Source organism: Sebastes fasciatus, chromosome 6, assembly GCF_043250625.1.
Source record: "Sebastes fasciatus isolate fSebFas1 chromosome 6, fSebFas1.pri, whole genome shotgun sequence".
In the NCBI taxonomy this organism is placed as follows: domain Eukaryota; kingdom Metazoa; phylum Chordata; class Actinopteri; order Perciformes; family Sebastidae; genus Sebastes; species Sebastes fasciatus.
This window is the reverse complement of record NC_133800.1, coordinates 29,446,367-29,461,539: the sequence shown is the minus strand read 5'-3', so window position 1 is coordinate 29,461,539 and position 15,173 is coordinate 29,446,367. Positions and strand designations below refer to the sequence as shown.

At 37.8% G+C, this 15,173-nt stretch overlaps 2 protein-coding genes across 2 annotated transcripts; both read left to right on the top strand.

Annotated features, from left to right (window-relative positions):
- Nucleotides 1–441: 441 nt before the first annotated feature.
- LOC141769720 (cyclin-G2-like) lies at nucleotides 442–5,768 on the top strand. The gene is made up of 8 exons (XM_074639092.1): nucleotides 442–663; nucleotides 1,219–1,342; nucleotides 1,458–1,595; nucleotides 1,740–1,990; nucleotides 2,106–2,184; nucleotides 2,273–2,371; nucleotides 3,090–3,292; nucleotides 4,895–5,768. Exons 2-8 carry the CDS (start codon nucleotides 1,220–1,222, stop codon nucleotides 5,004–5,006), a joined length of 1,005 nt encoding a protein of 334 aa, XP_074495193.1. The 5' UTR covers nucleotides 442–663; nucleotide 1,219; the 3' UTR covers nucleotides 5,007–5,768.
- Nucleotides 5,769–7,793: 2,025 nt separating this feature from the next.
- On the top strand, nucleotides 7,794–14,222 carry LOC141769718 (alpha-N-acetylneuraminate alpha-2,8-sialyltransferase ST8SIA3-like). The gene is made up of 4 exons (XM_074639091.1): nucleotides 7,794–8,386; nucleotides 10,579–10,701; nucleotides 11,647–12,204; nucleotides 12,970–14,222. The coding sequence occupies exons 1-4, from the start codon at nucleotides 8,229–8,231 to the stop codon at nucleotides 13,250–13,252; spliced, it is 1,122 nt and encodes a 373-aa protein (XP_074495192.1). The 5' UTR covers nucleotides 7,794–8,228; the 3' UTR covers nucleotides 13,253–14,222.
- Nucleotides 14,223–15,173: the final 951 nt, after the last annotated feature.

Genomic DNA, 15,173 nt, shown 5'->3' with positions numbered 1-15,173 from the left:
CAGGTGATGACAGACAAGGATCATAATACCATCAAGCAGGGAGGGGCGGTGCGCTGACAGTCTACAGGTACAGAGCAGGAGGAAGAGGAGGAGAGAAAGAGAGACAGGAGTGCGGTGCGCGAATAGCAGACAAGATGAGTGACAGTCGTAAACGAAGTAAATGTAAAATTATGGTATTCTGGAAATGATAAGGTTTAGTATAGTTATATTGAATAATTTAAGTTATATATGTGCACACATACTAATCATAGGTCAAAACAGCGCTAAATTTGGCTGAATTATAAAAGGCAGAAGTGGTAAAATGAAGAACCGTTTTGGAGCCGAAAGAGCCGGCTCTTCTTGGTGAGCTGAGCCAAATGATCTGGCTCACTAAAAAGAGACGAAATTCCCATCACTATTTGTTATGACGCAAGCACGCAACGTAAAAAGGCGTTTTGCAGCGGTGCATGATGGTCATTGTAGTTTACGAGCAGGTCAACGGTTGTTTGTTTATTCAGGGCGGACCCTCTCTTCTCTTTTCAGCTGGACTCTAAAGGGTCTTGTTTTTTTAATATTTTCCGCCTATTTTCGTTATCAAAATGGAAACATGAAGAACTGAGAAGTGTGGTTAAGTTGCAGCGCTGTTAGTATCCTGCACGTCGGAGGTTTCTGGGCAGAAAAAAGGTAAAGACGACGGTTTGTTGATTTAATGCTAGCAAGCTAACGGTAGCTAATTTAGCTAATATTGATGTTACTATAGGTTTGTGACGCCTTCAGCTGTTTTGTGCATTTATGGGTGTTGTTGTGTACACGAATTTATTATTATTTCAAGAGCCAAACAGTGTTTTAATTCAGCCTCTTCTGAGATGTGTAACAGTGACCCAGTTATTATGGTTGACCTAGTTTCTGTTCTGCAGCAGATGTTTACATTGAGTTCAAACTAATGTCAATATTAACTTAGATTTTTTTGTGAGTGTTAATAAGTATGCCTCTGCATATTCTGCACACATTATTTCCATGCATTAGTTTATAATATTGTAACAACTGTCTATAAGATCAGGAATGAGTAGTTTTTGGGCGGTGGTGGGGGGGTCTTCCACTGACACCTGACACCCAGTAGGTGTGGTTTAGGAGACAACATTTATATGCCCTCCTCTCCTCACTCTAAATAGGGAAACAGTTGTTGTAGACTTTCTCTTGCACTGCAATGCAGAACCGTTGAAATATGTTGTTTTACAGGATGAGGGATCTTCAAGCCATTGACAGCTTGCTCCTGAAAGAGCTGAAGTCATGTCGTTCAAAAGAGTACAACTTTCTTCCCAGAGAGACTGGCTTAAGGCTGATGGAGTCAGCTTGCACAGAGGTAACCCACTGACCCACTTTTGACATTTTTGTCTGTCTGTGCAGGCTTATGGGATTGCTAAAAATATATTCTGTTCCCAGCGATGTCTATCTAATGTATAGTGGTTTATTTTCAGAATCACAGTGGAGTGTCTGCGAAATGCAGAGACACCCGAGTGGAAGAACTGTGGGGCCTGACCAGTTTCTTTGGCTACAGCACTCAAACATTTGTTCAAGCTGTCAATTTGCTTGATAGATTCCTCGCCATCATGAAGGTAGGAATTTAAGTATTTAAGTGTTGGTTCAAGTTTGCATATCACATTCCTATCACCAGTAAGAAGAAAACACGGCCTGACCTTGTTTGACCTTGAATCATGGGATGTTGACTCACATTTATCACTGTTGTGTCATGGTGTCAGGTCCAGCCCAAACACTTGCCCTGTATCGGAGTCTGCTGTCTTCACATCGCGGCGAAAATGGTCGAGGAAGAGAACAATGTCTCACCCACCCATGAACTCATTCGCATAAGCCAAAGCAAGTTCACTGTGTCAGACCTGTGTCGTATGGAGAAGATTATCTCAGAGAAGCTCAGTGTGGAGCCCGAGGCTGTGACGGCTTTTACCTTTCTACACCTCTACTACCCCGCCTTCACATTCCTGTCTGCTGGAAGGTAAACATTTTAATGCTGATGCATTGCTCCAGTTTGCATGGAGTTGGTCAAATAGATTCTGCTTTATGAGCTTTTGTTCTGGCGGATCACATTAGGATTCCCTCTATATTTTAAGGGAGGAGATCCCAAGCATTGGGAGACTGGAAGCCCAGCTAAAAGCCTGCTTATGCCGGCTTGTTTTCTCTAAAGCAAAAGTAAGGATTGTTCTCAGGCGAGCAATTTCACAGCATAGCAGCGTTCACACTTTGAGTCTTATTAATATGCTATTTTTCTCCTCCACAGCCATCAGTGCTGGCACTGTCCCTCATTGCTCAGGAGTTTGAGGCCCTCCAGTCCGTCACCTTGTTGAAGATTGTACAGCAATTCCAAAGACACCTAAAGGTATACAAATAGTAGGGCTGCAACAAGTGATTAGTTTCTCAATTAATCAATATTGTTTGCTCTATGAAATGTCTGCACATACTGAAAAATGGCCATCACAAGTTGTTAGAGACCATGGTAATGTCTCCAAATGGCTCGTTTTGTCCGACAGATAGTCTAAAACCGAAATATATACAGTTTACTGCCCTACAAGAATAGAAAATTAAATAATATAATAAAAAACATGTAAGACAAACTTGAACTTGGAGTTTTTTTTTCTTTAAATTTGTTTAAAAAATGACTTAAACAATTAATTTATTATCAAAATTGTGACCATTAAATTTTTTTATAGTGCTTCCATGAGGCTCTTTATAGTATCTGATGACTTTTAATTCTCTGTTTCTCCGGACTTTTTCTCCCGCTATGAAACTGAGAGATTCCATAATTCATTTTTTGTGTCACTATTTTAGCATCACCTTATGTTTTAACACATATTGAGCAGCATTCAAGTCTTTTATGTAGCTAATATGCTAAAGTCTTTACTCAGATTCCATCATTTCTCACATCTCTCTGCTTTGTATTATAAATACTTGTGTTGAAATTGTACAATGTGACATTTCAATGTCACTGCCTGACCACATGCACATATAGTATGTGGAAAACCACTTGTTGATGACAGCGTATTTTAAGACTATTTCTGTCTGCAGCCTCAGATGTTTCCTGTTTGTCTTCTTCACAGATCAGCGACAGCGAGCTCCTCCACTGGAAGGAACTTGTGGCCAAATGCATGACTGAATACTGCTCAAGTGAATGTAACAAACCAGACAACAAAAAGCTTGTTTGGATCGTCTCCAGGAGAACGGCCCAGAACCTTCAGGCCAATCACTTCAGTGTGCCCGGCCTGCCAACCATTCCTGAGGGGAGCTGGGACGAGAGTGAGAGGTTAATAGTCCATTTTTTTCTATTTCCTTCATACTGCCCTTCTTCTGACTGAATAAACTGTGCTGTGATGGTGAGATATTGACGAAAAGGTCATTCCTGAATGCCAACGGACAAATTTTGAAGTCCTCAAATTCATGACTCAGAACAATCACAGCTGCTAACAGTAATTAAAAAAATGAAGTTTCCTTTTAAAGTTGAACTGGACCCATAAATGGTGAAATGGGTACTGGAGAAGACAGTCTTGCCAACCCAAAAGCCTTATTTGCCACAGTGTAATATATCACTGTTGCCTTATTACCTTAATTGATATCACTCTGAACTAGGGCTGCAACCAAGCGGCAACCTCCGGTGCTGAGAAATTAAGCCAATGCTGAAGTGCCAAAAACTGCAGTTCTTTGAATGGCCACTTGAGAGTCCAAGAGGGAGTCAATCCATATAGACCCTCGTGTTAAAATGCCCAACTTTACAGCAGAAATAAACATGTTTACCTCTGGTACAAAAAACAGGTCTGTCTGCTCTGCTGCCTCAACAAGGCCGCCTCAGCTCCACCGGCGATCCACCTCTTTTCCCATTTTATGATTAGCCATGAGTTAGGCTGTTAAAATCGTCTTTGAGCTTTACAACGGCTCTTCACAAACCTATGGTCGACATCACGGAGAATATGTCCATATTTTATACAGCCTATGGCTGCAACTAGCAATTACTTTCTTCATTGATAAATCTAATATTCTTTCGATCAAATTTTTGTCTATAAAATGTCAGAAAATAGTGCAGACTGTCCATCACAGTTTCCCAGAACCCAAGTTGACATCAGATTCAGTTAATGATATAAAACACCAAAAAAACAGCAATTCTCACGTCACAGAAGCTGGAACCAGTCAATGTTTGATGTTTTGGCTTGATATATGACTATTAAAATAACAGTTAATTAATTATCAGAATTGTTGCAGATTAAAGGGGCATTCCAGCACTTAACCATAAAGTTGTGGGACTCCCCAAGAGATAGACTTTCTTTTTTTTAATGGTCAAATTGAAACGGCAGAGGCTGAGACACCCTGACTACAACTGCAATGATATATCGAATAGTTGTCAACTATTACATTAATCGCCAAATATTTTGATTATCGATTCATCTGTTTGAGTAGTTTTTTGTTGTTTTCTTCTAGCTTCTTAAATGTGAATATTTTCTGGTTTCTTTACTCCTCTATGACAGTAAACGGAATATTTTTGAGTTGTGGACAAAACAAGACATTTGAGGATGTCATCTTTGGCTTTGGGCCCAAACCCTGACCCTGAGTCAAGCTCCAAAAATGCTGCTTTTAATGCAGCTCAATATAATCTTTTCATTAGAGCCTCCCAGTCAATAGCCAAATCTTTTAAATTCCACACTTCCTGTTTGTAACAAAGGCTTTCTGTTTTTGATAATGTGTCTCCAAGCCAAGGCAGAGAAAACACGAGGGTTATTTTCTCAGGGATCATAAAACACCTCCAGAACTACAGACAGACATTATACAACCGTTCACTCATTTATGAATCAGATAATAGATTCAGCTCTCCCTTTAATCACTGAGTATTTATTAATGGCCTCCTCTTGTCTTGTAGCGAGGACTCCTGTGAGGATATGAGCTGTGGAGAAGACAGCCCCTGCGGCTCGCCAGGAAGCGACGGCGAAGGAGCCTTCTTCCCATCTGCCTTTCTCAACTGCAAAAAGTGACGAGTCCTCATTGTGCAGTAGCGACGGATGTGTATTTGTCATCTGAATTGTAACTGATTTTAAGGTGGTCCCCATGTTTCTGAGCAAACCTGCATTTCACTTGTCGTACCACCTTAGGTACGACAAGTGACAGGTTTCAATCATTAAGTGCCTGTGTTGATTCAGTTTACTGTCTGTTTCTTTTAATGTTTAAAAATAATACATATCGTATAAATGCAAAATGGAAAATTGCAATATCTCGGCAGCTTGATGGTAACGCGTCTGAATGTCTTTTTTCCTAAGATGTTCTCTTTGTGATTGTTTGTGTCCGAGCTCGGCACATTCCAGGAAAACCCGTGAAGCACAACGGAGAACTTGTGTCAGTCATGAGATACACTCACGGTTGAATACCAGCTAACACACTAGCACATCCTCCATCTTTTTTTAAACCCGTTTTTATACTCAATAATACCATCCATATATACAGTATTCTGCAAGCGTATGTTAGTACACCATCCTAATGTGACATATAGGACAACTTAGTGTGAAAATACCAGACTGTATATGCATGGAAATGTTGACATATGTGATTATGAATGGATGTTGTTCATGTTTACCAAAATAAGCTAAAAAATGTTTAAAAAAATGTATATAACATGTAAAAAATGACGGAAAAATCTTTATGTTTTGTGAATGATACATAATGTGTTGTATTTGGATATAATGTGGAATATGTTGGAAGGGTCAGAAATAATCCTTCCAAATAAAAAAAAAAGCTTTTTATTCATTTGTTTTTTTCCTGTTTCAATTCACTTGTATTTTTAATTGTACACTAGTGGTGAACTGGGGCGTTGCCTAAAGTTATATTGTTCACCCTCCATATGCACCAGTACGTACTTGAGCGTTTGCAGTCAGGGACCTGAGGCTCTGGAACGATCTGCCCGAGGAAATCAGGTCAACTGAGTCAGTAAACTCTTTTAAATCCCTTCTTAAAACATACCTTTATCGGAGAGCCTTTCCTGATTTTATTTGAGTTTTTATTTCTTTGAACTGTCCTTTATTTCTTTTAAATAATGTTTTTATTTATTTATTTTAAATTTTTTATGTCTAATTTTTTTTTTGCTGCCATCGTGAAGCACTTTGTAAGGGGGTTTTGAAAAGTGCTCCAAATAAAGATAATAATTATTATTATAATGTCAAAGCAGCAATAAACACAGGTAGTGTCATTGGTTACCCACCGAGACTAGCCTGAAACACTGACTTATATAATATTAATAATAACATGTTTTTTATTATTATAATACTTTGTTACAAGCATTACAAATACAAAATTGACTTACATTACAAAAAGTAAAAGTACTCACCATGCAGAATAGCCCATTTCAGAATAATATATATATATTATATTATTGAATTATACTTATTAATGCATTCACACGTGTATTACTTTAATGTTGCAGCTGGTAAAGTTGGACCTATTATTAATTATTTTAAACTTTATTATACTGCTCCTCCCTGGGAATCATTAGGTCTTGTAAGATGTTGTATTGCATGTGCATATTGTATATTATAAATTGTATATTATAAATAATATTCGCATATAACAAAATATAACAAATAGTCAATATGATTAAGTTAAATATGTAAGTAATGAATTGGTATTGTGATTATGTTATATTACTGTATAAGTAATGAATTGGTATTCTGGAGTGAAAAAAAAATTATATTTTGATAGGGATAATTATATCAGTAATTAATTTATATTTCTGTATGACACAGATTAAAGGTAATAATTATAGTTAGAATAATTATAAATAATAATAATTATAGTTAGACAAAAGAGTACATGTATGGCTCAATAAGGAAGCTGGTTAATTATTAATGAATGACTTATGGAGAAGGGGTGGGATTAAATAAATGTATACTTCTTCTCACTCCTTTTTGAATATGTAAATCAAGGCATCAAGTGTTTGACAATTTATTTTTCTTATGCTTTTCATTGTATGTAAATACTACTTGTTTCTGACTTTCCACTTGTTGGTGTGATCATTCTCTTTTTATTTATTTTTTATTTTATTTTTTTTGTAATTTATTTGTTTATTGTTTTCCGAAATAAATTTTGAAATTAAATGAATGATCCTCATGAAATTATCACATAAATCAGACTTCAATATAATCTCTCTTATCAACGTTTTCTTATTATATATATCTGACACCTCTGTTTTGTATTATGTTTTCATATTTTAGATAATGTAGGCTACTGTTTAGTCCTGTGTGACCAAATCTTAACCTGGAAATTATTGTCTTTCTCCTGCTTGAAGCTATACTTTTTATTTCCCCAACTTTAAAACTATAAAACCATTTTCCTGTTCTCTCTTCAAGCAAGGACAGTTGGTAAAAGCAATCCTTCAACACACGATTGATTAAACTTTCTTCTCTTTTTCTTTATTTTTTATATTATTTTTTTTTGGTATTCTGAATGTTCGAAATTAATTTAGAAATGAATGAAAATGAATGATTCTGCGAAGTAACTAAAGTTATCAAATAAATATAGTGGAGTAAAAAAGTGCAATATTTGCCTCTGAAATGTAGTGGAGTATAAAGTATCACATGGAAATACTCAAGTAAATTACAAGTGTGTGAAATTTACTTGAGTAAAAAGATCAGATTTAAGATTAAAGGGCACAATAAAGGATGTAACTGTGTGATTTGTTCCTCCCCCCATCTCTCTATTTCTATCCCATTCAGTTTATTATTGGACAAGCTTTCCTTTATGCTGCAGAGGAGCCTGCTGGTTCAGTGTGTGTGTGTGTGTGTGTGGGAGGGGGAGGAGGAGGAGGAGGAGGAGGTGGTGATGCTACTGGTGGTGCTGGTTGTCTTCTATCGAGCTGGATGTGTTGACACGCATTTCTTCTGCTCCATCTCCATGATTAAACCGGCCGCCTGGAGGAGGAGAGTCACCACAGAGTGTGGAGCAGCAGCAGCAGCAGCAGCAGCAGAGGAAGAGGAGGAAGAAGAAGAGGAGGGAAACAGTCAGGAGGAATGAGAGCGACATCATCTTCACCATGCATCCGCCTAGCACCACCAGCCGTCCATTTTCTCCCATCATATGAGCCCATGAGCCTCCAGTGTGTCTGTATGCTGCAGACAGGCAGAGAGAGAGCAGAGCCGGCCATGACAACATCATAGGCCAACGCCTCGCAGCAGCAGCAGCTACATACAGGGAATGAAAACGCTCCCAAGATGGTCCGCATCGCCAAGGCCCTGGGTTTGGTTATCCTGTGCGTCGCCGTGCTCATCCTGTCGCTCATCAGCTATGTATCCTTGCGAAGAGACAGCCTCTTCACCTCCTCCAAGTACTACATGGGAGGCCCGAGGATCATGTTCCACGCAGGATTTAGGTGAGTGATGATAATGTAGTTTAGATGATGAAGATGATTATTGTTGCTGTAAATATAAACACACAGAGAGAGAGAGAGAGAGAGAGAGAGAGAGGAGTCAGGCCTTGTGTATGCACCATTCAACCTGGATGTGATCACTCTCTCTCTTCAATTTGGGCTAAATGATGCTTCCTGTCAATCAAACAGACAGAGAGCTGTCCGTGGTGCTGATGTTGTTGCCATGGGCGATGCGTGTTGTGACGTAACATACAGTACAGTGAGGTAGTTGCACTGTAAACGTTTGCATTATCAGCAGCATCACATCCAATCTATGTGACTCAAAAGTACATGTAGTACTCAAGTACTGTGCTTAAGTACAATTTGAGGTACTTCAATCATCACTACATTCTCACTGTGCAATATCATTTCCACCTGTGCAATTTTTTAATAGTCTGTTTATTGTCAATACTGTATATACTGCTCCTATTTTTATGCTTCCTTCTATTTAAATGGTTCATATTTTGTTACACTTTGTTTACACTGTGTTAGCTGATGCTTCTTGTTTTTTGCACTATCCCCTTTGCTGCTGTACACTGCAAATTTCCATACTGCGGGACTAATAAAGGAATATCTTATCTTATCTTATCTTATTTCGGAGGGAAATATTGTACTTTTTACACCACTACAGTTATACTTTTTGTTTTTACACATACAGGCTAAAACATGATCTGCTTACAGTGGTGGAAAGTACATTTAGCTACTCAAGTACTGTACTTATTTACAATTTTGAGATACTTACTTTACTTGAGTATTTACATTCCATGTTTCTTTATACTTCTACTCCACTAGGCTGTATTTCGGAGGGAAATATTGTACTTTTCAGTCCTCTACATTTATCTGTCATCTATAGATGCAGTATAATGTCAGTGTTGGGGCGCAACTAGTTACATTTAACAGTAATTAAATTACAAAATAAATGTAATCAGTTACAGTTATTTAGAAAAAGAAACATGTAACTAAATTACAGTTACTAATCAAAATGTTGGTGATTACATCCGAATATATTATATTCGGGTAAAAGCATATATGTACATTATAACATTCATTCTGTTGCTCTGTTTAATCAAATGTTGACAGTAATCAGTGTTGAGTACTACACTGCCTGGTTTAGGTTAATGTTTTTAGGACTTTTCAGATTTATTGCCAAGTTTAAAGTATTTATTAGAAAAGTAATCAAATGTATTAATTTAAATTACTTAATTAAATTAATTAAGATTACTTATTACATTTTTAACAGTGTAACTAGTAATCTGTAACATATTGCATTTTACATTCTACTCTATTATCTATTCTACATAGATATAAAAGATCCGAATAATTTTTCCACCGCTGTCAGCTTATAAATATGATGCATTCAAAGACTGAACTACTATAAATGTATAACTAGTGAACATTAACTCCACCTCATCCAGCTAAAACATGAATTCCCCATCTGAAAAATACATATAAATAGAGAACAAAAGGTTTATAAGCTTTAACTATATGCTTTATTAGTTGTTAATAAATCATCTACTAATTGGCTGGCGTGAATCATTTGTATTTGCTAATGATGCAGTTCTAAATGTTGGTAATCCATCACCCATGTGTCATTAAGAGAGGGGTTTTTAATCCATCTCATCTGCAGTTTTAAATGTCAGTAAATAGTCAATAAATGGATTCTGGTGTAGATCCATTGCAGACATTTTCCAGAAGATAGAAGTCGTGCAAGCCGCCCAACTGGTCGAAGGAATTTTCCACAACCTGGCAACCCAAAAAGATCAGATTAAATAAATGAGAGATGAATTAATTGGTTCAGATATATTAAAATGTGTACAGGGTTCCACTAAACACTTTTCTATGTTTCACAATGAAATGGCTGTTGCATTTCAAAGGCTAAAAAGCATTTAATTTAACTATTTTTCTAAACATGGAGAATCAGAATCTGATGATAAGTGTCAATGTCACACATCCATGCTTATTGGTGAGTTTATGAAAAACTCCTTGTCTTCTCAGAATAACCAGAACAGATCTCTGCGGATCACTTGTTTAAATACCTCAGAAAACCATCTGAATAAATGTAATCCCCTTTAAGACAAGGCCAAACAAAACCAAATGAGAGAGCAGTACACACATGGCATAATTAGAAATATATTTCCTCTGGTTCTTGTTCACAGGTCTCAGTTTGCCTTGAATTTCCTGGACCCGTCCTTCATCCCCTTAACGAACGCCCTGAACGAGGAGCTCCAAGGAAAACCGTCCAAATGGAAGTTCAACAAGACGGCTTTTTATCAGCAGAGGTGAGAGATTTTAATGATCTACTATTTACCTACTCTACTTCTTCTACTCTAGTATCTGTCATCCTGCAGGATAAACAGCAGGCAGGGTTTACACTGTTAAAGGGAATATTTTAAAGACACAAGAGGACAAACAGTCTCCTCTTGGATACTGTTAAACTGTTAAAAAGTTGGGTTTCTAGCAGTGATGGAAAGTAACGCTAAGTACACTAACTCAAGTACTGAAATTTGAGGTACTTGTACTTTGAGTCCTTTCTTTTCATGCCACTTTCTACTTCTACTCCACTACATTTCAGAGGAAAATATTGTACTTTTTACTTCACTACAACTATTTGACAGCTTTAGTTACATTACAAAATGAGAATTATGCATCCAAAACATACAAAAAGCTTATAAATCATCAATAGAAAATCAAATGAAAATGAATTGACAACTATTTTGATTGTTTCAGTTATTTTTCATGCAGAATTTTACTATTTCATAGTCCTAATTTATGAAAGGTGAGAAATTGCTGCTTTCCCTTTTAATAATTTGATTTGGGTTTTTTAAAATCATTTTGTGGTTTGATGTTGGTTGGCCAAAACAGGATTGTGAAGGTGTCGCTTTGGGTAAATGTGACGCATTTCTCACTATTTTCAGATTTGTTACAAACCAAACAATCAATTGATTAATGGAGAAAATAATCAGCAGATTAATCCATAATTAAAATCATTAGTTGCAGTCTTATGCAAAATAGTTAAAGATTAGCTCCACCTCAACCAACTACAAAAGTAAGATCCCGCTTTTACATTAATGCATGAGTAATAATAATATAGGCAAATATATATATAGTGCCCAATGGTGGGAGTATTTCTACATTGTGGTATTGCTACTTTAACTTAAATAAAAGATCTGAGTACTTCTTTCACTACTGCCTGCCACAGTGTTAAAGTGTTTTTCTCTTTTCAGGAAAGATATCTTCAGCTACATCGACATTCCTACCAACTTCTCCCTCACAAAGAACAGCGTGCGCGTCGGCCAGCTGATGCACTTCGACTACTCCAGCCACAAGTACGTCTTCTCCATCAGCAATAACTTGAAGTCGCTGCTCCCGGACACGTCTCCCATCCACAACAAGCATTACAGCATGTGCGCCGTGGTGGGCAACAGCGGCATCCTGACAGGAAGCCACTGCGGCCCGGAGATCGACCAGGCCGACTTCGTCTTCCGCTGCAACTTCGCCCCCACGGAGGTCTACTCCAAGGACGTGGGCAAGAAGACCAACCTGACCACCTTTAACCCAAGCATCCTGGAGAGGTACTACAACAACCTGCTGACCATCCAAGACAGGAACAACTTCTTCCTGAACCTGAAGAAGCTGGAGGGAGCCATCCTGTGGATCCCTGCTTTCTTCCTTCATACCTCAGCCACAGTGACCAGGACCCTGGTGGACTTCTTTGTGGAGCACAAGGGTCAGCTGAAGGTCGAACTGGCCTGGCCGGGAAACATCATGCACGATGTCAACAAGTAAGAGAGTTGATCTGAATGTTAGTTCAGTATGATCAGGACCACAGCTTTGTGTGATTAGGTGACAATTAAAAACTTACACATGGTGAATTTAAATGTACTTTAATTATTTAGCTGCACCCGATTTGACTGATATCAGGCCATTAAGTAGGCGTTATCAGTTGCTATAAGCCCCATAGATGTGGGTCAATAGGGGCCTACTATGCCTAGTATATTGTAAAAGTGAAAGTGAAATAATCATTTTCCATAAGATCATCATATGTTTGTAGCGTCGCTGTCCTGTGAGAACCACATATCTCTGGAAAAGTCAACTTTTCATGGTGTCAGAAAAACAGCCCTGTTTTCAGCTTTGTGGCGATGCATTTTCCAGTTGATCCAAGAGGCTTTTTAAATAGTTTATTTAGCTTAAGAAGTAGGATAATTTTATCAACACATAATGGAACACTTAATCCTTCAGTCAACATTCAAATTCAAACTCACCAAATTTGGATTGTTTTCAATTGTAACCTGAAAAATAACTAAAGCTGTAGTGGAGTAAAAAGTACAATATTTTCCTCTGAGATGTTGTAGAGTAGACGTATAAAGTTGCATAAAAATGGAAATACTCCAGTAATGTACATGTAGGTCTACCTCGAAGTACAATATTTGAGTAAATGTACTATTCCACCACTGCATACAGTCATAAGGGAAGTTGAATTATGGTGATGAAGGATTACTCTTTGTATTCTGCTCCCAGAGGTATTTAATTAAATTTTTCCTTCACAGATACTGGAAGACTAAAAACCTCTCCCCCAAACGTCTCAGCACCGGGATCCTAATGTACACGCTGGCCTCCGCCATGTGCGACGAGATCCACCTCTACGGATTCTGGCCCTTCGGCTGGGACCCCAACACGGGCAACGATCTGCCTTACCACTACTACGACAAGAAAGGGACCAAATTCACCACCAAGTGGCAGGAGACCCACCAGCTGCCCAGCGAGTTCAAGCTGCTCTACAAGCTGCACAGGGAAGGCGTGATCAGACTCAGCCTGACGCACTGCTCGTAGACATACGATGGATGGTTGACTCCAGAGACCCAGATACATCCGCTCAGCTCTAACTTCTGTTGTGACCCACGATGCATGATAAGTGTTAAGGCAATTTACGACACCCTCATTCGACAAACCCACACTCACGTCACGCTGTATATCACTCGAAGATGTCACAGACTTATCACAGCGTTGTTACTCATTTATTCGGTATATATTGTTGTCCTCAGCACTACACAGTTAGGACTTTTTACGCTGCTCAGTTGCTTCCATTACTCTCCTTTGCATGGCTGCTGGCTGTGGCTGAACAGCTCGAACTGAACTATTTTACCTGGATTTCGCAGAGGGGATTCAACACAAGGTCAAATCTTCCAGTTCTGATTGATTAATCGCCTTTTACAACAGTATACTGATTCTGTACACTGAAATCACTGCCTAATCTCAGGGAAGGAGTTAGATCAGTGTTTTTTTGTAATCAGATTAAATGCCTCAAGAGAGGTGCAGTTCCTGTTTTCAGGCCTTTTTTCCCCCCAATGAGGTGTCAGACAATCTGCACTGCTCTGGAAGATGGTATTCATTTACAAGACTGTACTCTATATATATATATATATATACCATATATATACTTGTATGTCTTTTATTCTCTGTAGACAGTGTGACTGTCCACTTCAAATTTTGTTGAGATTGTCCAAATTTTTGGAATAATAATCGACATTCCAACAACAAGCCATAAATTCATAGACAGACGAAAGTGTGTTGTCATTAAAATACAGAATTTTAGAAAGTGGTGTCGGCCTACATTAGGTTCTGAGACTATAAGACATTTAGAAATATCTTCCAACAAGACTACAAGTCTATAGCCACGCTAGCGACTACATTCCAGTCACAGAACTTTGATTTTCCAAAAACAAAAATACCCAAAATGTTGTTTAACAACACTTTCCAGAATCCTCAGACTCTTTTAAACATCTGGATTAAAAAATATTTAGTCTGCTGCACGATTAAAAAAGAAAAGAAAAGAAAAGATTTTTAACCTGTATCCCAAAACACAGGAAAAATATTGACATGTTATTTTGTTTGAAAATTTGAGCAAGGACATTTCTTGAGAGTCTTGGAGGATTTTTAAATCTATACCTCGATGTAGCGTTAAGTTTGGTTAAACAAACTCCTGGGTATTTATTTTTCGGATAATCACAGGCTTAGTTCTTTGAGTCGAATGTACATACATGAGTCACAAACTGGTTGCACCGGTTATTCATAAATTCATTCCTAAATTTGTGTGTAAAGTACTTTTTAAGTTCTAATTAAATACTAACAAGTTTAAAAATCGTGTTGCATCCTCGTGGTGACGAGGAGACCTCAGGAAGTCACTGCTCCGGGCCAAGAAATAGTAACCCCCCGTAAAACCACAAATTGTTGCTTTTTACATTTTTTTTGGTATAAATTAAACAAACTCTGTTTACTCAATTTCCAGTCTTTATACTAAGCTAAGATAACTGTGGTATCGATCTTTGAATATCTTAGCTAGTAAAGACTTTATTAACATGAATAAAGTTAAGGTTTTAGGGGGGCAAATAACTGCCAATCCTTTTTAAATGTAGGTGTGACTTTGTTTCATATGCATACATGTAAATGTTTCTGAGGCTAGTATTCATGCAGTTTAGCATGATTGGCAAATATCCAATTATGCTAGCTAACCTAGCTGATGTTAGTCTAACGTTACTTGCATATCATTTTGTAATTTGGGGTATTTTTGTGAAGCGCAATTTAAAATCTCTGACGTTTACATTATTACACAGTTCAGATGAAATTAGCTTTGTCAGTTGGTTCAGTTAGCTGTGCTGCAACAGTTTCACCTGCAGTTTAGTCAGTGTAAATATTTTAGTAACGACTAATATTTATGTAAGAACTCGTTGGTGTAGTGAAACCTGTTTTAATT

Bases quoted from the DNA above. Each gene is read 5' to 3' on its own strand.
- LOC141769720 (XM_074639092.1), top strand. From the start codon at position 1,220: ATGAGGGATCTTCAAGCCATTGACAGCTTGCTCCTGAAAGAGCTGAAG. The intron at 1,596-1,739 runs GTAGGAATTTAA...TCATGGTGTCAG, and splicing joins GATTCCTCGCCATCATGAAG to GTCCAGCCCAAACACTTGCC. The intron at 3,293-4,894 runs GTTAATAGTCCA...CTTGTCTTGTAG, and splicing joins AGCTGGGACGAGAGTGAGAG to CGAGGACTCCTGTGAGGATA.
- LOC141769718 (XM_074639091.1), top strand. From the start codon at position 8,229: ATGGTCCGCATCGCCAAGGCCCTGGGTTTGGTTATCCTGTGCGTCGCC. The intron at 8,387-10,578 runs GTGAGTGATGAT...TCTTGTTCACAG, and splicing joins ATGTTCCACGCAGGATTTAG to GTCTCAGTTTGCCTTGAATT. The intron at 10,702-11,646 runs GTGAGAGATTTT...TTCTCTTTTCAG, and splicing joins ACGGCTTTTTATCAGCAGAG to GAAAGATATCTTCAGCTACA.